Genomic DNA, 25,119 nt, shown 5'->3' on the forward strand with positions numbered 1-25,119 from the left:
GTAGTAGGAACGACGATGTGGGGTTTGGGTCGATGTATGGGTAATGTGTGCTTGTGAAGGTTGGTTGATAAGGATTTGTATGCTTGTTTGATTGTTGATCACTTTGAAGAGGGAAATTCGTTGACGATGAAAGGGATACCCCCTTGACACTTTATATGATATCTTCGTGACCACCAAGTACACCTTATCTTGCTTGCCCTTCGCCCTTCAAAAGGTATTCCGCTCCAATCGATTATCTTCACGCTGGAAGCCCTTCAACCCCTCGAAAAAAGGTCTCAGATCTCTTTGACCTCCTAGGGAAAGGACGACGAAACACCTGCCAAAACGGCACTGTCCTCCTTTCCTTTCTCTTGGACTATTACCGCTTCTCCTCTTTCCCTTACCCCACAATAAAGCGAATGACACACAGTACGGTCTACCTTAATTGACAATTATGGTTGTTACTGCGCAGCTAGGCTATGCCAGTCGTCAAAAGTCTGGAATCAGGAATCAGAGACCAAAGGTATCGGTTTTACCAGGTTAAAGGAAGGGGTTTCATCAACCATCAATCCAAAGAAGGTCAAAGCGTGTGATTAGCATTTGGTCAAACGGGATTGCCGTTTTAGTGAGAAATGCAGGAACTCAGGAGGATAAGCATAAGTAGAGAGTAAAGTGGAAGTGAAACCAAAGGAAGGGTACTAGTTTAGCTTGAATTAGTCAATGCCTTGATTTTGATTTGTGTGTCAGGTGGTCAGTGTCTAGATCTTAGGGACCCCCTGATCAGCCGGCGGTACAGTATCAGCTATACTTGTACAACAAGGAATGCCTCCGAGCAAAAACAAACAGACGGAGAGGATCGTCATCGCGATTGATTGATGATTGGTACTTGATGGTTGTCTTGTCGACTGATTACGCTAGCTCTTCAGGCTAGTATAATTGCGCCCTAAATGAATGAAGATCTCATTTTTGGATCCACTTTTGAACGTGTTTCCAGGTGGATACTCTGATAGCTGTCCTGGCGTCGAAATACGTCGGGGGAATTCAATCCAGCCGAGAAGCAATACGGCGTTTTCGGGCAACACCAGTCGTAGTGCATAGGAGTGCACATCTCGATCAGTCTGACTCGTGACTGAACGACCAAGCACCGGCGGCAATCCTGAATGTGTTTCGATCTCTCTTGAAAGGGACCGAGCTGAACTCGGTTTGGTTTGTTCGGGTCGGTGTTGATTGATCGGCATGGAATGATCGCTAGTCCGATCAATCATAATTGATTCGCAGCATCGACATCAGGTTTGATGGGAAATGATGAAGGTCAGACGCGCGAGACCTTTCCTTTTTGTTGGGCTAGCGTGACAATGTAATAAGTTTAGCCGAGCGGCAGGGATAAGATGTTCAGATCACCGTGGATTCCTCCTATACGTCGAACATCTTTTTGTCCTCATCGTAGTCGTAAACTTCACGCCCGAGAAAGTAGGCTCTAGGTATACCCGACGCGCTGATTATTTTATCGATTGATCGGATTTGACCCTTAAGGCATCGGTCTTGCGGCAGCAATTTGCGGATCAAGGTAGCATTGATACCCCTATTTCAGGCCGAGACTCCGTTGATGGTTGATGTGTGAGTCTCCAAACAAATAGTTTTGGTCAGTATACACACGCTTGGTCATAGGCGTGACATCATAGTCTGACATGTGATGAAACGTGGATAAGCAGATTCCTTTCGTAACGATGCCTTCCTCAACGGCGGCGACGCCGACAATGGCGACGATAAGGTCTTCTTACGATAAGTATCAGGAGATGGGAAATAACATGCTCATCAGAACATCGCATGCTGAAGAAAGGCCTTTACATGTATACACTTGCTGAAGGAGCTCGTCTAGTCTCTCCCGATCTTTCCGGACTTCTGGGCGTTACGGGGCCTGTTGGCAGTTTGATAGGTGATGTAGCAGGTTTGGTCACTTCATTCACCACTACGAACATTCCCGTACATCAGTTCAATCCATCGCCCGCTCGTCCGTATCGACTATCATGAAAGGAAAATATCACGCTGAAGCTCACCTTGCACCCAATCATCAAGCGATTCTTCCTTTTCCCCAACATCCGTACCCTCTTTTATCCTCTTTTTCCCAAACAGAACTTCCGCCCATCCGACATCCTTGACATCTTCTTCAAATTGCACATCTTGCGTCAATATCGTCCTTTCTCTCAATCCTACTAATTCCAATTCTCTTTGTAGTTGATCTTCCGTCATTGATTCACCATTCTGTAGGCGTTTGATGATATCGCTCAAGACGCTGATTTTGGCTTTTTGTTTATCCAACTCTTCCTTCGAGCTGATCCGATTCCGGAGCAAGTGGACTGCTAGGGACGTGATAATACTCCAATAAATGAAGAAGGGGATCAGAGGCTTCAGACGTTGACGTATAGGAGGCGGTTTGAACTCGTTGAATGATTGAACGAAGTTTGTTCTGTATTGCTGTTGAATACGGGCAGAGGGGTGCGAGGGCAGAGGATTGATTGGACGACGCAAGAGTTGACGGGGGCCTAGACGTATCATGTGGATTGAGTTTCGCTTTCTTGATGCAGTATCCTTGCGAAGTATGTCTATGATCACGATTTGACTTTCTACACTGCAAGAATGGCGAGCAAAAGTCAGAGAAGAGAGACAAGTCATTCGTGCCACGTGGAGCAGGTGGAGGAAGTCCAAGCGTAAATAAGCTTCTTGGGCTTTTGGGGGTTCATGACTTGTACAAACGTTAATCAGAGGTCATGGCGGATGCTGTCATGATTACATTTGTCACCTCCGCTCAGAGATAGCTGAGGGGAGCGCTTTCAACGCTTTTTTCGACCTTTGAGAAAGCTAGAAGATCAGAATTCGAGGGTACTGTGGACAATGAGGAATACATGAAACGGTCTGAGCGCGTCAGTTTGACGATATCCCTTTGGACACCAACGGTGAGTCAACGAACGTACTCTCTGCGCCCAATCGAATTGAACAGTACGGAGCAAGGAGAGGAAATGCATGAAGGAAGGCTGTATGCTCGAGACGACGGTCGTCGGTTGCCAGGATATACCGCATCACATGTCATGATGAGAGATCTACGTGAGGGTGAATTCCAGAAAAGCTTTCGTCATTGTGAAAGGGGCGCTATTGTTATCTTCTGGTTTTTTTGCTTGGAGACCTCCTGAATCATTGTGTAGATCTTCCTCCTATTCTAACTCCTTTGCGCCCTTCTGCATTCCATTGTCTCCTGAGGATCTTCGAGATTCAGAGGATTACAAGTTCAACTGACCTAAATGACATGATTGTAATTCCCTTAACTAGCTCGCTACTTCACAGCTTACAATACACAACCGCATTTCGAAACCCTTATAGAGCCTGACCTCGGTTTTTTGTCGATCAAACACTGTCCGATTACCTCCTTTCCCCTTATCTACTGTCTGTGTCAGTACAATATATAACCTATATACTCCCCACCAAGTATTCGCGAAGGATCAGCATCATCGTTGGGCAGCAAGCTGGATCCCATCAGACGAGAATCAGCGTCTGTGCGTAGGACTCTTATTATTTGTGAGTGTTCAACATTTCATGTGCATCCGACTTACAAAGTCTATCTGTACCTTTACGTTCAAATTTCCACTGCTCCATCTCTCGGATTCCGTCTCCTTACATTCGGGGGGACAAGCAGTATAGACCGGTACCCGGACGGTTTTGCAATCCTCCTTCAAAATCGCTCCCCCGATTGACATCTCAGACGAGCTCAAGCTTACAGGTGTACCAGCAGGAAAGGGGTTTGACAGCCGCTCCAGATCTTAAACACCTTGGCTTGGGGCAGGGTGCCGACGAGCAACCGATCACAACGCTTAGATGCACTCTACGATATATACAACAGCCCAACCGCTGGTCAGCATGTCGGCCAGCTCGTCTAGAGCGAACTCCAGCAACCGCCTAGCCACCTCGTCCTCTAATGACTCCATGACACCTTCCCCTTCGTCCCTAAATACACCCACCAATCCTGATCAGACCTCGCTTCTCCAATCTGCCCGGTTGAAGTTATCGACAATGGATCAAGAAGCTATGAACAAAATGCGGTCTACTATGATGGACTATCCAGAGTCGACATCGTCCAAATCGAGTCCTGCTAGCGCTAGGTTCCCACCTGAATCGATTGACGGCAGGCGGGAGTTGAGGACGAGGAGATCTACTCTTTCCAGACAAGTCCAGCTCAACGAGCATGATGAGAGCAGTAGAAGCGGACCGGATTTAGGAGCGAATCCCGAGCCTCATCAGAGTGGACCATCTGTGAGCTTGACTTTCAAAAGCATGGTTATAGGCAAAGGTTTCCAAGACTGATCGCTGCGCCGACAGAGGCCGCCATCTGCGGATACAGACTACGTGATAGCTGTCATAGGCCATGAAGGCGTCGGGAAGACCACAGTGATTGCTCGCGCGCTGCGGACTTGGGGCATGTCTCATCCTGTCAGGACGAGGACATCAGGCGGTCATACAAGTGAGTAAGCATACCCAACCGGACAGTGTCCAGCCCCCTGACACAATAATATTTCGCATAACAGTCCAGTCATGCTATTCGCAGATACAACCTGGAGGAAAATTGAAACAACCTTGGAAAGTGGAGTTTCTGGAAATGAACATGCACGCCCTGAACCTCTCGCCAAGTGCAAGCAGTGTATGGCTTGAAGGTGTGCCTGATGTATCGGGAGTGATATTCTGTTATGATGCAACGAGGAGCGATACCTTGTCCGGGATCAGCGAAGCCTTGGGTGAGTCAGAATCCATCAAACCTGAGTCTAGGCATCATCGATCAATCAATCAATCTCTCCAGACTTTCCCATGATCCTCCACTAGCGGTGTCTCAGTTTCGGATCAGCGATGCTAGAATCTGATGGTAATCGTGATCTTGATTGATGGGTTGAATGAATGATGGGATCCAGCGATCATTCTACTGACCTCGTGTTTTCCTTATCAATCCAGACCGTCTATCTCCACTGGGTTTACCGATTGTCATCCTTGCTTGTAAGACAGATCCTGAAGTTCAACTTGAAGTGGATGCGCATACTGGTAATTCAATCGGAGAGCCATTCAACGTTGGCTTGATAGAGGTTACGACTCAAACATCGGAAGGGAAATCAAAAATGAGGAATGCGCTCAGGTGGTTGATCTATAAACTCGAACAGAGACAAAGTGAGTTCCAAGCACACTTCTTACTCCATACTGCCAACCCTGCTTGATTCGTACGTCAAACACATTCAAATCGATGACCGAGAAGAAAGGGATAAATTGTTCTTTCACCCTTTCTTCCTTGACGACCGTGCGATGCGTTGCGCAGACTAAAGATGGACTAAAATGTAAAACGCTAACTCACGTCCCCTTCCCTTCCTGGTACTGTCCGACTTGTAGGGAGACATCAACGCCGGCTGAATACGAATCCGAATGCGAATACTTCTTTGATCATTCCATCGAACCCACCTGCCTCCCCTGGATTAGCTTCTGCTACACTCGAAGCTTTATCCTCGCCCATTGATAGCGATGCGTCTTCATCGGAGAATAGGATCATGTGGCATCGTAGAAACGGCTTCAACATGACTCCTGCCGACCAGGACCAGGATGGCGACGAGATATCGGATAATCGATCCAGTGGAAGTAGCTTAAACTGGGTTATGAAGGGTCCACCGCCTCGTACTAGCTTAGACATGGGCAAAGTGTCCGATCAGCAGAAAGTGATAGGACAGGAAAAGGTAGAGGAGGATAAGGAAGCGACAGCGAAAGGAAATGGAATAGCTCAGCCAAAGGAAAGGGTAGTAACGCAGACCGGGATACCTATGTGAGTCGGCAGCTTGATACAAAAGATAGAAAGACAGAGTATAGAGATCAGGGCTGACGTTTCACGAGCAGAGATCCGCCAGTATGGCTGACATCGGAAGAACTGCTCAATAAATTGTTTGCTGCGATTGTGTCGTCTCAAGGTTAGCTTCGGCTGCAATGCGAGATTTGCGGAGCTGACACAACGTTTCCTTGACAGACGAACGCTTCGTCCGAGCCTTCGGCATGACCTATCGGCGGTTTATGCAGCCAGGAGAGCTGATACAGCATTTCTTGATGCGTTTGAAAGCTGTAGAAACGTACGATGTGACGCGGGACGTGAAGAACTGGACTATGATGAAGTGAGCATTGAGAGTGATTGTAAATTTACACAACAGCTGACGAAGATCGGAAGAATGACAGGAGCACTGGTAGATTGGACAAGTCGTTATCCAGGGGACTTGCATGAAGCAGAAGTGCAGGACACGTTCAAAGCCATCCTCGCATTCGTTTTACATCACACCTTCATGGCCCACTTGACTGGCGAATTGATCATGGTCGAGCACTCTCTGCCGGAAGTGAGAGATTTGGATCAATCGTGGTCTGTGAAACCGACATCTTCCTCCTCAAGAGAATCGATAAAATCCCAACAAGCATCTTCAACGACAAATACAGAATTGGTGATAGATACGGAAGTGCTCTATGAATTTTCGGATCCCTCGATTGGTGGTGAAAAGGGTATCATACTGGAGGATGAACCTCCGGATACGCCCTTCTCCAAAGAACATAATACCCATTCCGCTCGATCAGTCTCTACCTCGAGTTTACCAGTCGAACTCCTCAAGTCTGACCATCGCGATCATTCAGATGAGAGGATATCCTCGGCGGACGAAATGGGGTTCCATAAGTGGGCGCAAGCCTACAATCTGGTGTCGAATATGGATGCTAGGACTTTTGCGGTTGAATTGACAAAACTACAGTGGAAACTCTTTGCTGCTATACGGGTAAGTGGTGCGCTTCCAACTTGAACACAATGGATTATATCTGATCATCACGGTTGTACGTTCACGCGGGTAGCCGCGAGATGTTCTGAGGCATGATTTGGGCAAGGAGACGAGTGGACCTGTCGGAAAGGCCATTCTATTCTTCAATCACATCTCCAGATGGTAGGTCCAGCCATCTCTGATACTTTGATTGCGCTTGAGGGAATAACAGCTGATCGCAAGAATGGTCATAGGGTGTCCACCATCATACTTGCTCACCCCAAACCCAAGCATCGCGCAAGGATGATCGAGAAATTCATCGTTATTGCCCACCAACTCCGCCGGCTCAACAATTACGATTCCCTCTACGCCGTTATATCCGGTCTGAGAGAAACTTCCGTACACAGATTATCGATAACTCAACAACTCGTGACCATCTCACCAAACTTAGAGAAAGATTACCAGTCACACTTGAAACTCATGGATCCGAGAGGCGGATATGTGCATTATAGGAGAGCCTTGCAAGCTGATATATCGAATGGACGAGCTAGTATACCGCTCCTGAATAACATTTTGGGCCTAATAAATAGATTACAGAATGTGAGGAAGGAAGATAAGCGGGTAGGCGAAGGAGACAGAATGGAGATTCAATGGGATAAATTTTTGAAATTTGGAGAGATATTGAATGTGATTAACGATTGTCAGATCAGGGGACCGATCGTAAGAGGGGAAGTGAATGAGGGGTTTAGGAAGATTGTGGAGGATACGGTGATCATTTCGAATGAGGATGTGAGTTTTGGCCTGCGATCCACCTCCTCAACATCAATTCAAAGATTCTAATTGGCTTTATGTGATGTCTTGCTGATGTGATGGAAATGCAGGGCTTATGGGAACGATCACAATTGCTTGAACCTAGTGGAGGGGGAACAGTAGGCGGCAAAGTATTGAAACGATTAGTCAATTTAGGATTTTCGTAAAGAGAGACCAAACTACCCATAACTACTTCGCAGATCATTTGACTTTGTTCGGTTTGTACATCATACATGCCTAGAAAGGAGAAGTACTGTTGTATATCATACTATGTATAACTTATCTCGAATCACATCGATGCATGTTGAACTTCACACTCTACTGACTTACTCGGGTGAACGAGCAAAATATGCCGAGATGTTGGACGTGCCGAGTGGAGGCCCCATTGTTATTGTTTTGGTTGACGTTTGATTGATACTCTGCTTTCAGCACAAGTTGACACTCAATCACTACTCGATCTCACATGTCTCAGCAAATCACGATAAAGATATGACCTTGAACATGGACGTGGATGACGACGGGCCTGACGACGCAGTTCCACCAACGATACTTGCTACGCGTGCTTTCCCAGGAATACTCCCTTCGACATCACATCACAACGTAGCATGGAACGATGATGGACAATGCTTGTTCATCACTAAGAAAGGTGTCAACATCGTGGTATGTGCAAATCCTCCTTGTTCTTCTATTCTTCTCGTGGAATGATGCGTGATCGAAGCGTTGACGGATATGATGTGTGGGCTATCTTTGAAATAGACACCATATTTGACCACGACTTTAGCTCCTCCACCTACATTAATCGACCCTTCGTTATCCCTTGAGAACCCTTCGTCGATAGTCCATGAATCTCGTCGCAAAGCGGCTTTAGCTTTAGCAGGGGAAGATGATGCTTCGGATGAAGAGCCTCTGGAGGAGGCCATGGACGACGGTCTCAACGGGTCTGAGAAGAAGGATAAGGGGAAAGGCAAGATGAGGAGACCGATCAACGGTGAAATCAGGTTCTGGAGCACGGGTATTGAGGTTGATAGGGATGGGAAAAGGAATGAGATCTATGGATGGAATGATGTTGGTGGTGAGTATGCCTACGTCCACCCGTGTTTGCTGCGAGTTGAACTGATTTGGATTTTGACCCACCGGTAGACGAGATCAGTACGGTGATAACAGAGAAAGAGGCTACGACGAGACAGGCTATTTGGTCGCCTTCAGGCTTAAGCGATCTAGGAGGGTGCGTCTAAACCTTAATAGCCAAGTCTACCTAGGGTCTCGTCGGCTGACTGTTGAGCGATATACAGATCCCTGCTTGTCGTTCTGAGTAGCTCGATGCAGGTTTCGGTTTATGCGCCAAGGAACGACCCGTATACGAAGCAGTGGGATGAGGTGAGATCATAATTGACCGCGACATTCATCCAGTGTCTACCCCTACACAAAGCTCATTAGAAGACCCCTTGCAGATAGCAGACTTGACATCGATAACGAGGACTTCTTTACCGTCCACTTCGACTCAGGCCGGCTTGAGCGTAGCGAATAATCTCCGGATGCGAACAATGTGTAAGACATGCCGCCAGTCTCGGGGAAAGTCTCGGCTACGCTGACGATCCTGCTTTATTAGGCTTGCAATGGTCTGCGCACGTGCCCCTGCCGTCGATGTTTGGTATAGACGGCAGTATACTAGCTCTTAGCAACAGAGCTGGTGGGATCACTTTCTGGAGGTGAGTCCGGGGATTTGGAAGGGTACTGCCCCTTGAGACAAAGCTTGAGGTGATGTGATTAGCTATGGGCATGAGAAGCGTTTCAGGCAGATCGATGCTGCGCAGATTTGTGATGTAGGATGGGTGACCGATATGGCTTGGTCGTCATGGAAAGTCCTAGACGATAAAACTTGTAAGTCAGGATACTCAAAACATCTTCGCTCACAATGCAAGTCAAGCTGAAAGATATATATGGGTACCCGCAGGCGAAGCGCACTTAGCAATGTCATTGACAGATGGGTCAATACGTCTCGTCAGTGTCCGCAGAAACGCAGAAACAGATACATCGGGTCAGAAAGTATGGGAGCTGCGAATACAAGACTTGTGGATTATCGACAAGGGGGATAAGCGTCACATAAGCTCGGTTCGCTGGATTGAGGTCAGTCTGAAACCGTTTCTCCATACAACGTGGACGATGCCAACTACAGTTTCTATGCAGGATGTTTTGATATGGACGAAGTCCGGCACAGTCCACTTGTACGCTCCAGAGGAAAATGGTACGGTTCAGTGGAATGGAATCGTCAATCTGCGACTTGAGAGAGTAGGCAACTGGGCTGGTGCGAATGCGCTCGGACCATGCGTTGGTGAGCAAACCTCAAATGTTCCATTTGATGTCGATGGTCGTAAGTAGTACTAACAAAACTTGCCATTCCCATGCAGGCATAAATCGGGCCAACCGAGAAACTGTCGTCGTAACTCTATCCTCGCTCACGACTCATATGATCACCGACTTTACAACTTCCCCTACAATCGCGCATCCTCATGACTCGCTTCGAACCGCACTAGCGTTCCGCGATATATTCGAGGACCATTTACAAGCCGATCCTCTGATTACAACTCGCTTTAGGTCAGTAGAGCTGAAGCCTGAAGGATGGACAGCGAACACGTCCGGGTGGACTAGCTTAGGCTGGGGAGGTGTAGGTACTTGGGTCACCGAGTGAGTTTCGTTCAGCACGTCATACATACAAGCTATCGGCATCAGGTGACTGATATCCTGCTCAACCAGGCCGATGAGCTTCCATACGCTCGATAGTGCGACCGAGGGCAAAAGATCTATGACATTGGTACTGGGAAACATTGGCAAAGCTGGGCCTGCTTCGGATCCGCCCTTGATAGAGGCCTTAAATGAAGTACTGCGAAATCCTCCTGATCGTATGTGTTTCACTATTATTCGTGGTGACATTTGAGCTGACATGGACTGTCTTAGTCTTGCGACAATCCTCGGGCCGAATTTTGATGCCTTACCTCTTGCACACCCTGAGTCTGAAAGATCCGCAGCCGATAGGCGAAAAGCTCTTAAGCCTGCTAAGTCCGGTTCCGGCGAGTCAGTCCGAGTCCAAGGGGGATGCTCAGACCACGTTGGTCGATCGCTTATGGTGTCAAAAACATCTGGCTACGCTCAGATTCCAATCAGTATTGGCCTCGTGGTGTGAGGTATGTCTGTTGCGTTCTGCACACCTGCTCCACAAATGACTAATCAGACTCGGCTAATGGATATGGGCAGATCACGTTCCCCTCACTTAGTGATAGGTTCCGACAGACGAACACCGCATTAATGACGTCTATCATTGCCTCCCTTCTCCAAATACTCCTACAGTGGTGCTCTAAAAACCTCGCAACAGGCAAATTGGGCAACCTGGATAGACAGTTCATCGATCAGATCATCAAGGCTGCACATCAAGTTTCCGATGACGCTTCTCATGAAATGTCAAAATTGATCGGTGAAGTCAGTGAGAAACTGGGTGGAGTAGCTGCAAGGGATGCTCATCAAGAAGAAACAGAGGAACGATGTCCCGCTTGTAAGACTGAAGTCGGTTCAACGGGTGTCTGTGCTAAAGGTCATGCGTGGTGTGAGTGTCTCTGCAACTTTATCGGGACATCCGTCATTGACTGATTACTTGTGGGGCTTAGCGCGATGCTCAATTACTCAATTATTAATCACACATCCCCATTATCGAGTTTGTTCAACGTGCCCCGCTATCTCACTTCTTCCAAGGAAACACCTGGTTTCGCCCATCCCGGTGGATGAACATGGTAATGACCGCGATTACCAGAGATTCCTCGCGATCGATCAGCCACATTCACAACCCCATGGAGTCGAACATGTGAATGGGGATGATAGATTAGTGCAGATAGCCCTGGAGGCTGCGATAGGATGTATACGTTGTGGGGGAAGGTGGCAGAGAGCTGTCTAAGATATAGTAGCGTTGTATAATAACGATAAAAGACACTAGCCCAGCCCGGCTTTACCGATTTCTCGTACGTGAAAATGAAGGTACCATGACTCTGGTCAGATGATCCGTCACTTCGAGTCAGGGCATGCATGGTAAATGACTCGAGAGAATAGATAGGAGTGACTCATGCAACGGAAATACCGCATCTTTGGTTCGCCAAGGATGGATGGAATAACTGGTAACTTTGCTGTATGCGAACTTTTCCGAGATTGGTCACGTCCCACCATAGGGGAAATAACCAAGATCGGAAAGAACCGGAAACGGTAGGGGATTTGTTTGGTTCCAGTGTAATACTACAGTGGGAATTGGTTATGCGCGGACCTGGATTGGGTAGTAAACCAAATAACGGATATCAGCCATACGCATGAGTGGAGATAACTTGTGCGCGGCCTCGTATATACGTATATCGATGAGAATTGGATCTACGACTGAGTCAGCCTCTATACAGCTATAGCGATCTACAGATCTCGTACCCGAACCCGAGGCCTTTTGCTATGCATTCGGCTTACCAGATGCGATGTAGACGGAAAGGATCGGAACTTGAGTGCTGTGATGTTGAATATCCATCCATTCATCCTTTGATATATAAAGTTATGGAAGATACATTCTCAGGCTCAAATGATCTGGTAACTTTCACATTCACATTGATCAACGATCAACATCACCTTACCCGTACCTGAATATCACTATACCTTCGATTGACTTGACTTGAATAAGTCACACTGAATATCATAATCAGTAGATCCTAGTCAACATGTCGACTCTAGCTATTCGATCGAGCACACTCGCTAGATCCTCCTTGCTTAGCAGGGGACCAATGATATCTCAAGTATATCATCATGTCCCGATCGCATCAAGCAGTAGGATCAGACCTTTCAGCGTCTCGAGTTGCGCGCGACTGCAAGTTGACGAGCCCAGAAAGGCGAGTTTGGCCCTGCGAAAAGACGTCAAGGAGAGGGAAGAGCAAAGTCCTCAGAAGATCGTTGGTGGGACTGGGAAAGGTGTAGAAGGTCCTCATTACCAAGGTGCGCTATTCTGGCAAGATGATCATACTTTCATGATGGAGATTCTGTGCGCTAATCAAATGTCGCTGTGGTACAGACCAAGTACATGATACTCAGGATATACTAGCGAACGAATCTACAACGGGAGCATGGACAATGATGAATCCCATCTATACCGAGAATGTGCGTGACACGTCTGCCAAAGCAACACCAATTCACCAAATATCCTTTCAAGTTTGCTTTGGCCCATCTGACCTATACTTGGATTGATCATTAAGCTGACGCTGAATGGTGATCTTGATGATATGGTATACAGGAACTCAACACGGTCAAAGTCGTCGGACGAGAACCAGTAACAGTAGCCGACAAAGCTGCTCACCGGACTGTCAAATTCCTCAGGAGGGCTTTCGACTTCTTGACGGCGTACAAAGCTGTACCCATTTCTCCAGAAATCCTCAAACAGAATCCCATTCCTATCGAAGAATTACGTTCGAAAGGACTGTTGTTGAGCCATCACAAATGGCTCTTCAGATTCATCCTCCTAGAATCTATCGCCGGTGTACCAGGTATGGTTGGTGGAACGCTACGACATCTTCGAAGTATGCGATTACTCCGAAGAGACGGCGGATGGATACATACGTTACTTGAAGAAGCTGAGAACGAGCGGATGCATCTTCTGTGAGTGGCCTCCTTCCTCTATAAGGTCAGAGAGCCGCCCCATCTTGATACGTCCAATCAAGTAATGTCAAATCAAGTCAAGCTGACTTGAATCCGTTTTGTGCTATGTTTTTACTCATTTAGAACATTCATGACGATGGCTCAACCAACTTTATTCACACGAGCTCTCGTTCTAGGTGCTCAAGGTGTATTCTACAACGCCTTCTTCCTGACATACCTCTTCTCTCCCAAGACCGCGCACCGATTCGTGGGTGCATTGGAGGAAGAAGCAGTCAGAACGTATACGCACTGTATCGAAGATATGGAGAACAACCTGATTCCTGAATGGAACGATGTACCTGCGCCCCGAATAGCAATTGATTATTGGAGGTTGCCCCAAGATGCCAAGTTGCTCGATGTGATCAGAGCAGTCAGGGCGGACGAAGCTACACACCGATTCGTTAATCATTCTCTGGCGAATCTCGACCAACAAAAAGACTTTAATCCGTTTGCTTTGGTTGAGGCTGATGCGCAGACTAGAGGGGAAAAGTGGGGGTGAGTCTTTCCTTCCTTTCTTTCTTGCTTTCCTTCTTTCTTACTCTCGAGCACATTGTCGCAATCAGATACCCTCTTGAGATTACACCATGTCGTTAGAAACGGAAAGAGATGCTGATGCTGTGAGACATAGATTCACGAGAGAAGAATCCGCTACGTTCGCTAGAGAACAACAAGAGAAGCTACAAGATGTGTCAAGAAAGCAGATTCCTGGACATTGATTCCTGGGAGATGGAGGGAGCCAAAAATAACTGCCCATCTCGAGCTAGGCTGTAATCAACGATTGGTCCTGTCTGACACTTTCAGAAGAGGTAATGATCTGGCTCATAGTATTCTATATGAAGCCCCATCACCGTTCCTACTGATATATTCATCGTTGTCTGTCATCATTAGAAAAGATTGTACTTTTTACATCATGCATCTGTCTGGTACAAGCGATACTGCATTACATGAAGCTGGCAACGTGGATCCGTCCGACAAGTAACAGTACAGATTTATCAAGATAATTGAAATCAATCTACAACAGCGCGCCGGACGTGCAAGCAACAAGCAAAACAACAATGACCAACAAGCACCTCGCCCTAATCCCTACATACTACATACTATTGACAGGCCAGCCCGTTATAATATCTCTATACCACCTAACACCTCCTTCACCTAGACTCGATTGATCGTCCCTGACAAGCCCCGTTCCCTGTTCTCCTGGTTTCTCCAGGAGCTCTATGAACTCCTTTGCCAGTCCGATAGGCAACGACTCGTAATCTGAGAATTCCAAAGATGAGATCCCCCTTTCTGTCTGTGGCTCCGCTTCGTCCCCGTTCAAGGGATCCAGTCGGTCCAGCGTTCGCGAGAGAATGGCGAGCGTCGAGTAATGCGGTGTATGCAATACTTGAAGGGACGAAGGGAGGGTCAATGCGTTTATAGCAGGTGAAGTGTGCACTGAAATTATGGGCAGAATCGAGATTAGGGTGGAAGGTGGAAGCAGGGCTATATCGACCAACCATCCAATCAGCCTTCACCATTGCTGACCAGGACCGAGCCTGAGACCTGTCCAGAGTACACTCACAGACACCTCTAGCTCTCATCCATAATCCCCACACTTCATCAAGTGCAATAACCCCTCTCCCATTCTTCCCAACCATCAACCCCTCCGCTGTTCCACTATCATAGCTCTTTCTACCAGTAAGAAGTTCTCCTAATTCCTTGGCCAAACTCTGGTGATATCTCTGCTCATCTCGAATCATCTCTTTCGTCACTGCCGGAGCAGCTAGACCCAGCTGGACTAGACTGCTCCTGATCATCGTAGTTTCCTCTTCTGTTGGTCGTTGGGCACCCGCAGGAGCGGAAGCGAGCTGAGCAGTCAGTTTGGAATTGATATTATGAGCTAGCTTGACCATCTCTCCAGCTCGGAGCATCAACGCTTCAAGATCCGCAAACGCTTCTGTCATTTGATTCGAGTGGGATTTTGAGTTCAGATCGATCTGCTGTAATATCCCATCTGCCAATACAATACAATCAATTCAGTCAGCTGACACCGTATAGATAGATAACTGAGCCGGGGGCTCACTGACCTATACCAGCTCCCGATCTAGGAAGTCCATCTATTGTATCTCCATTATCAGATTTTGCCCTTTGGAGCATTGGTGAGCTGCTAGTGACCCCTCTTTCCCAGGCTTTGTCACTTAAGACAGCTTTCAGCTTTTTGTAAGCTTCTTGAACTCCGCCTTTTCGGAAACTCAGCCGAACCACATCTGGAGGCTTGGCTGGTACCGCAATCGCAGGGGAGCTGACTTCACCGACCGGTTTAGTGGAGGTGGGGGTTGATGTTCTAGGTAGAGGAGTCGAGCATATTTCACAGTTCGGTAGTAAAGGTGAATTCAGGAAAGTACACGCCGGACAGGATATCATCCCATCTTCGTTATTGCTCGTATTGCGACTCGTGCCGCTATCGGGGGGAGGTACGTCGGGTGTAGGTGCTGGTGAAGGCTTCACTGGATCGACGTTTGAGGGAGTATTCGATCGTGAAGGGGTAGCAGAGACGGATAATTGGGAAGTCGAATATGGTATTCCGCATAAACCGCATTTCGAGCTTGGTAGCGGTGTTTGCCTGTGACTGTCCGTGGGATTTATATATCCACATATATTGCATGTCCACCCGTTGCTCCTTACAGACTCAGGGATTGTTGATCTTGGAGATGAAGAGTCCTGTTCGTTCGAGATGGGAGCAGATGCCGACGATGAAGACGGTTGCGGGCCGAGTGTAAGGGTTATCTTGGCTGATGAACGCATGAAACCAGCGTAAAATTCAGTCTGCCTGACGAAGCTCAGGTGCATGGCCAGACGTGAGGGAAGTGGATTAGAAGAAGTGCCCGAGGATGAAGATGAAGATGGAGATGGGAAGGGATCTGGGATGAGGATGAGTCGGTTGTTTGTCAGGTGAACGGTGATACTTTGATATGACGGGACCTTGTTATTCCTGTGATTCATCATCAACCACTGTCCTTCTAGAGTGAGAGGAAGCGGTAGACAACCACAATGAAAGTCAAAATTGGGGAGGATGACGGTATCAATGATGAGCTCACCCTTCGTACAGTCCAACTCCATCCCAACTTCCTATCCACTCTTCGCCGGCATTCTTATCGACAGATTCGGAAACGCTCGATCCAGTTCGTATTGGACTCCATGTCGACCAATAATCTGCCGAGAGGCCATTTGGCAGACTCGAGACTGTAGCACTTCGCGACATCGGTGTATGTATGCCCGCCAATCTCTATAGCATTGAGGGATCTATCAGTGCAATTGCGAAAGATACAAGAGAGAAAGTATGTTTATGAGTAGTTCACCAAACGGTCGATTCGAAAGTGCCGAAGCAGGTTGTGGAGACTCCACAACTCATGCCCTTCAGCCAGCGAAAGATTGAGCTTTCTCAGGCGTTTGTCATCGCAGGACGTTACCCGCCAAATGCGCCAAGCTCACGAGATCATACAGGTAGAACGTGAGATGATGTGCGATATGCATGGATGGTGTTACAGTCTTATGGGTACGATATGGTATGGTAGATCAAAGTATGCTTTTGTGTCAAGATATGTCATTTGGTCTGTTTATCCGCTTTGCTTTGTCCTTCCCTGTCCGTCTAGCCAAGTCTAGTAGTCTAAATTCAGAATATCGGATGAGCGATCTCCTTCCCGAAATACGATAGAGATTCAGCCAAGGTCTCCACAATCATATCTTCTGGCTGAAATCAGAGGATCCAGTATCCATACTGGATCCTTCAACCGTACTGCTCGTCTTGCCCAGTTTCCTCAGTTCGACCTCGTCCGACGAATGGACCTCTTCGACTTTATCCATACCCGATGGCGTCGAAGCTCTCTGCCTAGATCTCGATCTCGCCCGTCCCCGACTCCTGCTTCGTGGTTTCTCCCCTTGGTTCTGCTCGGAATACTGCGCATCCATAGCTGCTGCTCCGCCTCTGGGCATCGTCGGAGGATAATTGCCATTGCCATTTCCTTGAGCGCTGGAGCTGTGATGTATCATGTGTGCTTGTCCCGGTCGAGCATATGAACGAGGGGCCATCGAAGTCAGGTGGAATTGGGTCACACTGTTGAATCTTGATAGTTCGTTGGAATCGAAAAGACCTTCTAGATCTCGATGGTGGAATGCGTAATCCGCAACGAATTCTCCTAGTTCGACCTCCTATTGGTTATTTCAGATTACATGAGGTGATCAGCCTTTCGTCCTGTACGATTGTGGAGAGTATTGTGAGAAGTTCATATGAAGAGAGGGTACTCACGTCCATTCCGACGATCTCAGCTTCCTCAGTCGACCTGAACTGGCAGCCTGGTATGAGGTTGATGACGAACATGATTGCGTAGGTGACCACGAAAGTCCAGCCAAGACCGACTAAAGCCCAGACGATCTGTTTGGCGAATTGGATCCAGTTTCGATCCCTGCGAATGTGTCAACTGCGTCAACCACATGTACTTGCACTCGAAGGGAAGGACGGCTAGACTCACATCCACCCTCCATCAATCTCCGAGAACCCATCATTTGCAGCTACGCTCGACTGAGCGAATAAGCCGGTCATCAAGACACCTACGACCCCTGCTAAAGCGTGTACAGCGAAAATATCCATAGGGTCGTCGACTCGCATCGTGACCTTGAGCCGGGTTGACAAATTCGATACGGCCGCCGAAACAAGACCAATCAGAGCTCCAGCCTATGACGAATAATTAGCTACGCCGCGTCCTCCGGATCTAATCAGGGGGAAGCGGTATACTTACAGGAGCACCAACAAATCCAGCTGCCGGTGTAATAGCTACTAATCCCGCGATCGCTCCTGTACAGAATCCGACCATGGACCATTTTCGTTCCAATCGGAAATCCATGATGAGCCATACGATACCACTACCACATCTCATTGCATCAGCTCGAGATCCTGCAGTATAAAGCGACGGGGTGTTGCCGTCTGACTCACCCAACAGAACCAGCGAGATTGGTTACAAAGACGGCCATAGCAGCCTTGAGGGAAGCAGCGAAGCACGATCCACCGTTAAATCCGAGCCACCCAACCCAGAGGAACACAGTACCGAGGACGACATGACCGACATTCGAAGGCTTGAACGCTACTCTCTCTGTGCCGTATCCCCTTCTTTTGCCGATGAAGTACGAATAAGCCAGACCGGCAGTTCCAGATGCGATTTCTACGGGGACGCCGCCTGCATAATCGAGGATCCCCCATTGGTAGGCCCAGCCATTCACACTCCAGACCCAATGAGCTAACATGTCGTACACCAAGGTAGTCCAACAGAATATGAATATCATGGCTGGTAATATCCGCGATCTCTCGGCGGCTGCACCTAGTAGAACTGCGGGAACGAGACATGCGAACATCTGTCGTCAAGTCAAAACGATCGACATGAAGTCAGCATCAGAACGAGATCAACTTGTAGACAGGCGAGTCATACGCACGAGTTGGTACGTTGCGAATACGATCTCCGGTAATTTTCCATTCGATTCGGGAACAGGTCTTTCCAAAACATTCCTAAATCCGACATTTCTGTTGTCCCCATCCGAACGAAAGATGAAGCAGTCAGCGTCAGATTGAGTTTCCTATGTCGGATATCTGCGGTTACAAGGAAGTTCGCAACTCACCTTCCGTCCCCGAAGAATTTACCACCCGATTCCGAGAACACCAGAGAATAACCAATGAAGAACCATTGGAAAGAGACTATGCCTAGAGACACGAGGGAGAGGAACAACATCGACAAAGCATTTTTCCGCCTTGCTAAACCCGAGTAAAGGTATCCGAGACCGGGTAACTGAGTCAAATATCGAATTTCATCAGTATTATGCTCCGATAACCATGCAAGGAAGTTCCTATTTCGGGAGAGTGTAGGGTGACTCACCATAAACACGATCAAAGCCGCTGAAGTCAATACCCATGCTATATCTCCAGGATCGAAAGCTGTTGTACGGGATACAATGTCTTATTGATCAGCAGGGATACTTCAAATGACCATGTGATTTGGCCGAAGTGACTCACCAGTAGTGTTGCCCTGTAGAGTGGCCAGAATATCTGTACCTAACGGTTCGAAAGACATCGAGCCGTCCGGCAGGGTCGATAGAGCTCCATATGTGAGATTAACCATCTTGACGTAACCCCGAGACCTTTAGCTCTTTGCCAGGCGACTAGTACTTTTGCTGTCCGATTGTGAGCTGTGAGTGTGGTGTTCGTGGTGGTGACCACCCGATGTCCCTGTTTGCTTGCTTGTGAGACGCTTGAGACGCGTTTGTGTGGGTGAAGCTGCCTCTTGAGTCTGCTCTGCGGGTTATGAGATTTTGATTTTGATTTTCAGCCGATTGGCTTGTCGTGTTCTAGCTGAAAACTGTGATTTGGCCTTGGAAATGGTATGCGTTTTATCTGATACCAAGGAGTTCTCCGGTTGTTTGGGATCACACTATGACTGAGAGACGAATTAAATGATGTGACTTTGATGACGGTCAAACTTGAACAAGTCGAAAGTAAAGGGGAGAAAAAATCAAGACGAAAGATGCATCATAGTTTACATCGAATTTATGGAGCATACTCTAGGAAATATTTCGTTTGACTATGACTATACCTTTTACCCCGTGTAGAACGTCCCGCCCCCGCTCCGATTATACCGATCTACGAATCTACAACTGATCCGGATAATTATTCTTTCTTTCAGGTGAATAGGTGAATCAAATCTAACCAATGATGAGATGGTTGTAGAGTGGGTTATTATGATAATTCGAAGCTGTAAAATGCAATTGCCGAAAATAGAGTCGCTTGATAGATATCGATACATGCTTTCATTGGCTGGAATCATTTGGACGAATCAGATCAGTTTGTCTGAGTGTTCCTGTGCCTGGCTTGGGGTGTTTTTGGTACTAACGATTAAACGAGTACCGCATGATAGGTAAAGGCGGAAGCCATTTGATTGGACCTTACAGAAATCGTAATTGAGAAACAGATCTCATTAGGATTCGGCATTCGATCGAGATCAGCAGACTTGACTAATGATTTGGGTGCTGTCCAAACCTCGTGGGATACACGTTTTGAACCGTCCGGAAGTCTCGGTTGGGGCATGGCCGGCCGGTCGATATCCTTGAATCGAATCAAGAATTTACGGTCCAACATACAACCTCGTGGTGATGAATAAAACTTGATCGGGAGCCCAAATGTACCGAGCATAACAAACCGAACCAGTATATATACACCTTCCAGTCATAGCTGCGAATGTCTCATGACGGAGCTGGATCGCAGGTTAGACTCGCTGCTCGACGGGCGCAGGGAGAAGAAGCGATTCAGGTCGTTGAAGGAATATGACACTACCCCCGAGTCGGGTCTGGCAGATTTCGTACGTTTTCATCGTTCTCCCATCTCACAGCTGAGGAGCAGGGGTAAAAGGTGGCTGATCTGTGGCTGGGAACAGTCTTCGAATGATTACTTGTCGTTGACATCTTCCGCTTCGCTCCGAAAAGCCTACCTTAGCAAGTTAGAAAGCACACCTTCAATATTCGGTTCGACAGGTTCAAGGCTCTTAAGCGGATGCACACCTTCGCATTCATCTCTTGAGAAACGCTTCGAACGATTCTTCAATTCGCCTGCAGCCCTCTTATTCAATTCTGGGTGGGATGCAAACGTCTCTTTCTTTGCTACCGTCCCTCAGCCAAATGATTGGGTTATCTACGACGAACTTGTCCATGCGAGCGTACATTCCGGCGTACGTGCTTCTCGAATACCCATCGAAAGGAGACTCCCGTTCAACCATAATGATCCTGCACATCTGGAAAAGGTATTGAAAAGGATGCAGAATACTGCGAGTACCTCGAAAGATACATCGACTGTCTTTGTAGCGCTCGAATCGCTTTATTCGATGGACGGTGATTTTTCGCCTTTACCAACGTTATTAGATATCTTGGAAAATTATATACCTAGAAGGAGATTATGCGTGGTCCTTGATGAAGCTCACTCGACTGGGGTGTACGGGCAACAAGGGAGAGGCATAACTTATGCGCTAGGGGAAGAAGGGGGTTTTGATGCAGGAGATCAACGAAGAAGAGGTAAAGGCAGGGTAGATGTCAGATTGATGACGTTTGGTAAAGCCGTCGGATGCTCTGGTGGTGAGTTGACGCATTGCCACCATTTCACGAAATAACGGGTTGAGGCCACTCGAGTCGAACCAGCTAATGCGTTTCGGGCTCATACCAGCCGTCCTGCTCTGTTCGCCTACTGTCCGATCATTCCTGATCAACTTCGCTAGACCCCTGATCTTCTCGACGGCTCTTCCACACTCCACTATCATAGCTCTGGAATGCGTATGGGACATATTGCAGAATGAAGAAGGAGACCAAGTGAGCCGCTTTGATTTCAGATTATCAACATGTATTTAACGGGGTCATCGCTAAGACAGGATGACACCTCAGCGGCGACAAAGCTTGATGTCTCTGGCTGAATACATCCATAACCGCCTTGATCAACTCTTATCCCGTACACCGCCAAACATTCTTCATCTGCCCCCGGATCCGATACTTCCTTTCCCGCAGGCCACAGATCTGCCCGCAAAGCCAGGATCACCCATCCTTGGACTACTCACACCAACACCACATGCACTCTCGGCATTCCTGCTTGAGAAAGGCTTCATCGTCAGACCTGTGGTACCGCCTACTGTACCTCCGGGGGCAGAGCGAGTCAGGATCTGCCTGAGGGCTGGTATGGATGAAAAGATGATTGATGGTCTGATAGCTGCTTTAACAGAATGGGTGCATCAACAAACGACTCCAGTCGCAGATTTGAGGGCGAAACTATAGACTTCCGGAAGTATACCTTCAGTCGTATATACCCATGCATTATATCGTAGCCGAGTGACCACTATGCATCGCGACATGGAGCACGGCGCGCACAAATGCAGATCCAGCTCGATCGAGTCCGTGGAGACTCCAATACAAGTCATCGGCCGGGTCACCCGAGTAAGCCCACGTGGAGTTCTGCTGTGGTGCGGACTCGAGTAGTAATTCTTGCAATGCTATTTGTCGATATTTTCGGCCGATGCTCGTTCCCACTCGCTGTCTGTATTTTCTATTTGTATCCCATTCATCATACCTCAAGAAACCCCATCTGCTTCATTCAATAGTATTCATCCGATATCAAGAGCTCTATTAACGTAGCAAGAGCCCCAGTCCATTCTACTGCATCTTTATAATGTAAGTCGGGTGTCCTTACTCACAGAATACCTGTGCGCCGGGCGTGCTCTAGTTCGCAGCTGACTCGCCACCACAGCTACCCGAAAAGCGTTCAAAATGCCAGTGCCCACTTCCGCTCCCCGAACACTCTACGACAAAGTCTTCGACGATCACGTCGTCCGATCGGGAGAAGGTGACACTCTCCTTTACATTGATCGACACTTGGTGCACGAAGTCACATCTCCCCAAGCTTTCGAAGGATTGAGAAATGCCGGACGAAAAGTCAGACGACCGGATTGTACTCTTGTCACCGTTGACCACAACATCCCGTAAGCTCCCTCCTTGTTCGCACCTCATTCGAAGATGAGTAGGAAGACGTGTACTGACTGGAATTTTGGTCCGCAGAACTGCCTCGAGGAAAAATTTCAAGGATGTCGGTTCTTTTATTGTAGAAGCTGATTCTCGAGCGCAAGTGTCGGCTCTGGAGGATAATGTCAAGGAGTTCGGTCTTACTTACTTCGGAATGTCCGACAAGCGACAAGGTGAGTATTGATCCGCTTGACGTTCGGCCTCGAATGAACAAAGCTGATCATGTCCGACACAGGTATCGTGCACATTATCGGTCCAGAGCAAGGTTTCACTCTTCCCGGTACCACAGTATGCTGTGGTGACTCGCACACATCCAGTGAGTCTTTAGAAAGGAGGTATTTCATGCCATCGTTGCTAATCAGATCGCGAACAGCCCACGGTGCTTTTGGTGCCCTTGCATTCGGTATCGGTACCTCTGAAGTCGAACACATCCTTGCCACCCAAACCCTTCCCCAAGCTAAATCCAAGAACATGCGAGTGACGGTCGAAGGCGACCTTGCTGAAGGTGTCACTTCGAAGGATGTAGTCCTTCACATCATCGGTGTGATCGGTACTGCCGGTGGAACGGGTTGTGTTATCGAATTCGCCGGTTCAGCCATTCGAGGTTTATCAATGGAATCTAGAATGTCCATCTGTAACATGTCTATCGAAGGAGGAGCAAGAGCAGGTATGATTGCGCCTGATGAAATCACCTTCAAATACCTTAAAGGCAGACCATTGAGTCCAAGAGATGGAGAAGAATGGGACAAAGCCGAGGCTTACTGGAGATCACTCAAGTCCGATCCGGGAGCTAAATACGATATCGAAGTCGAGATCCGAGCTGAAGACATCATCCCGACCCTTACTTGGGGTACTTCTCCGCAAGACGTGGTCCCTATCAAAGGTGTCGTTCCTTCCCCTGAAGACTTCCCAGAAGCTCAACGAAAGAACGTGATTAGATCTCTTGAATACATGGGTCTCACCGCTGGCACGCCAATGGAAGAAGTCAAGATCGACAAAGCTTTCTTTGGTTCTTGCACAAACGGTAGAATCGAGGATATGCGATCTGCTGCTCGGGTGATCCTTGCTGCCGAGAAGAATGGTGGGCCTACCAAGGTCGCTGAAGGTGTATACGCTATGATTGTCCCTGGATCAGGTTTAGTCAAGCAGCAAGCCGAAGCTGAGGGTCTTGATGTCATTTTCAAGAAGGCTGGATTTGACTGGAGAGAAGCTGGTTGCTCCATGTGTCTCGGTATGAACCCTGATCAACTTAAACCCGGAGAACGATGTGCCTCCACCTCAAACAGAAACTTCGAAGGACGTCAAGGTGCCGGTGGACGAACTCATCTCATGTCACCAGCCATGGTAGCCGCTGCTGCCCTCACCGGACGATTCACCGATGTCAGGAAGTTCATGGGCAACCACATTGGGGAAGATGGCGGTCTCAAGATCACCGATTACTCCGATTACCTCACCCCTGTCGAAGCCCCCGCCAGACCAGCTGAACCTACCGAGCAGACAGCGGAAGGTCAGACACCCGTCAAGCAAGCTGCTGCTGCCTCTGCCGGTCTACCTAAATTCAACGTCGTCAAAGGTATCGCCGCGCCCATGTGGGAGGCCAACATCGATACTGATAAGATCATCCCCAAACAATTCTTAAAGACCCTGCTTCGGACCGGTCTTGGTACTGCCCTTTTCTGGACGATCCGATACGATGTCCGAACGAACGAACCACTCCCGGACTTCGTACTCAACAAAGAACCATGGAGCAACTCTTCCTTACTCGTATGTACCGGACCTAACTTCGGTTGTGGATCTTCCCGAGAACACGCACCCTGGGCCTTGAACGATTTCGGTATAAGGTGTATCATGGCTCCTTCGTTCGGTGATATCTTCAAGACCAACTGTTTCAAAAATGGAATGTTACCTCTTGAGCTCCCTCAAGCGGACCTCGAAGCCCTCTACGAAGATGCTTCTGCCGGACTTGAGATCGCCGTTGATCTCGAGAACCAACAAGTGATCCGACCCAACGGTAAACCGCCTATCTCATTCACTGTGGATGCTTTCCGAAGACACTGCCTCATCAATGGTTTGGACGATATCGGACTCACTCTCGAACACAGGGAGAAGATCGAGAACTTCGAGGAGAAACGATCGACTGTCTGGCCATGGTTGGACGGTGTCGGATATGCCAAAAAGGGTCAAAAGATCATAGCTGTGCCTACGAGACAAGCTGTCAAGAAGACCGATTGGTAAGGGCACCGACGGAGACGCT

The 25,119-nt window shown here is 48.1% G+C and overlaps 8 protein-coding genes across 8 annotated transcripts; 5 read left to right on the forward strand and 3 right to left on the reverse strand.

Annotated features, from left to right (window-relative positions):
- Positions 1–1,823: 1,823 nt before the first annotated feature.
- On the reverse strand, positions 1,824–2,535 carry I303_104420 (uncharacterized protein; the record flags this gene model as incomplete). The annotated part of the gene is made up of 2 exons (XM_018407899.1): positions 1,824–1,948; positions 2,037–2,535. 2 exons carry the CDS (start codon positions 2,533–2,535, stop codon positions 1,824–1,826), a joined length of 624 nt encoding a protein of 207 aa, XP_018263110.1.
- Positions 2,536–3,888: 1,353 nt separating this feature from the next.
- On the forward strand, positions 3,889–7,759 carry I303_104421 (uncharacterized protein; the record flags this gene model as incomplete). The annotated part of the gene is made up of 11 exons (XM_018407898.1): positions 3,889–4,281; positions 4,348–4,489; positions 4,554–4,760; positions 4,972–5,181; positions 5,398–5,821; positions 5,893–5,963; positions 6,020–6,161; positions 6,215–6,803; positions 6,877–6,965; positions 7,037–7,571; positions 7,664–7,759. 11 exons carry the CDS (start codon positions 3,889–3,891, stop codon positions 7,757–7,759), a joined length of 2,898 nt encoding a protein of 965 aa, XP_018263109.1.
- Positions 7,760–8,093: 334 nt separating this feature from the next.
- I303_104422 (uncharacterized protein) lies at positions 8,094–11,535 on the forward strand (the record flags this gene model as incomplete). Its single annotated transcript, XM_065968954.1, has 14 exons — positions 8,094–8,252; positions 8,349–8,664; positions 8,733–8,817; positions 8,885–8,969; positions 9,044–9,140; positions 9,202–9,301; positions 9,364–9,473; positions 9,547–9,719; positions 9,780–9,924; positions 10,001–10,277; positions 10,347–10,492; positions 10,548–10,774; positions 10,845–11,190; positions 11,252–11,535. 14 exons carry the CDS (start codon positions 8,094–8,096, stop codon positions 11,533–11,535), a joined length of 2,550 nt encoding a protein of 849 aa, XP_065825026.1.
- A 793-nt stretch (positions 11,536–12,328) lies between these two features.
- I303_104423 (uncharacterized protein) lies at positions 12,329–14,011 on the forward strand (the record flags this gene model as incomplete). The annotated part of the gene is made up of 5 exons (XM_018407896.1): positions 12,329–12,599; positions 12,676–12,761; positions 12,895–13,256; positions 13,380–13,790; positions 13,924–14,011. The coding sequence occupies 5 exons, from the start codon at positions 12,329–12,331 to the stop codon at positions 14,009–14,011; spliced, it is 1,218 nt and encodes a 405-aa protein (XP_018263107.1).
- Positions 14,012–14,385: 374 nt separating this feature from the next.
- I303_104424 (uncharacterized protein) lies at positions 14,386–16,536 on the reverse strand (the record flags this gene model as incomplete). Its single annotated transcript, XM_018407895.1, has 4 exons — positions 14,386–14,777; positions 14,857–15,288; positions 15,362–16,266; positions 16,373–16,536. The coding sequence occupies 4 exons, from the start codon at positions 16,534–16,536 to the stop codon at positions 14,386–14,388; spliced, it is 1,893 nt and encodes a 630-aa protein (XP_018263106.1).
- A 476-nt stretch (positions 16,537–17,012) lies between these two features.
- I303_104425 (uncharacterized protein) lies at positions 17,013–19,438 on the reverse strand (the record flags this gene model as incomplete). Its single annotated transcript, XM_018407894.1, has 9 exons — positions 17,013–17,483; positions 17,581–17,737; positions 17,804–18,006; positions 18,071–18,194; positions 18,265–18,680; positions 18,759–18,846; positions 18,942–19,108; positions 19,196–19,254; positions 19,333–19,438. The coding sequence occupies 9 exons, from the start codon at positions 19,436–19,438 to the stop codon at positions 17,013–17,015; spliced, it is 1,791 nt and encodes a 596-aa protein (XP_018263105.1).
- Positions 19,439–20,557: 1,119 nt separating this feature from the next.
- On the forward strand, positions 20,558–22,124 carry I303_104426 (uncharacterized protein; the record flags this gene model as incomplete). Its single annotated transcript, XM_065968955.1, has 4 exons — positions 20,558–20,671; positions 20,747–21,437; positions 21,526–21,668; positions 21,741–22,124. The coding sequence occupies 4 exons, from the start codon at positions 20,558–20,560 to the stop codon at positions 22,122–22,124; spliced, it is 1,332 nt and encodes a 443-aa protein (XP_065825027.1).
- A 489-nt stretch (positions 22,125–22,613) lies between these two features.
- Positions 22,614–25,100, forward strand: I303_104427 (3-isopropylmalate dehydratase, large subunit; the record flags this gene model as incomplete). Its single annotated transcript, XM_018407892.1, has 4 exons — positions 22,614–22,825; positions 22,902–23,038; positions 23,101–23,181; positions 23,239–25,100. 4 exons carry the CDS (start codon positions 22,614–22,616, stop codon positions 25,098–25,100), a joined length of 2,292 nt encoding a protein of 763 aa, XP_018263103.1.
- Positions 25,101–25,119: the final 19 nt, after the last annotated feature.

Source organism: Kwoniella dejecticola, chromosome 5 (assembly GCF_000512565.2).
Source record: "Kwoniella dejecticola CBS 10117 chromosome 5, complete sequence".
NCBI lineage: Eukaryota > Fungi > Basidiomycota > Tremellomycetes > Tremellales > Cryptococcaceae > Kwoniella > Kwoniella dejecticola.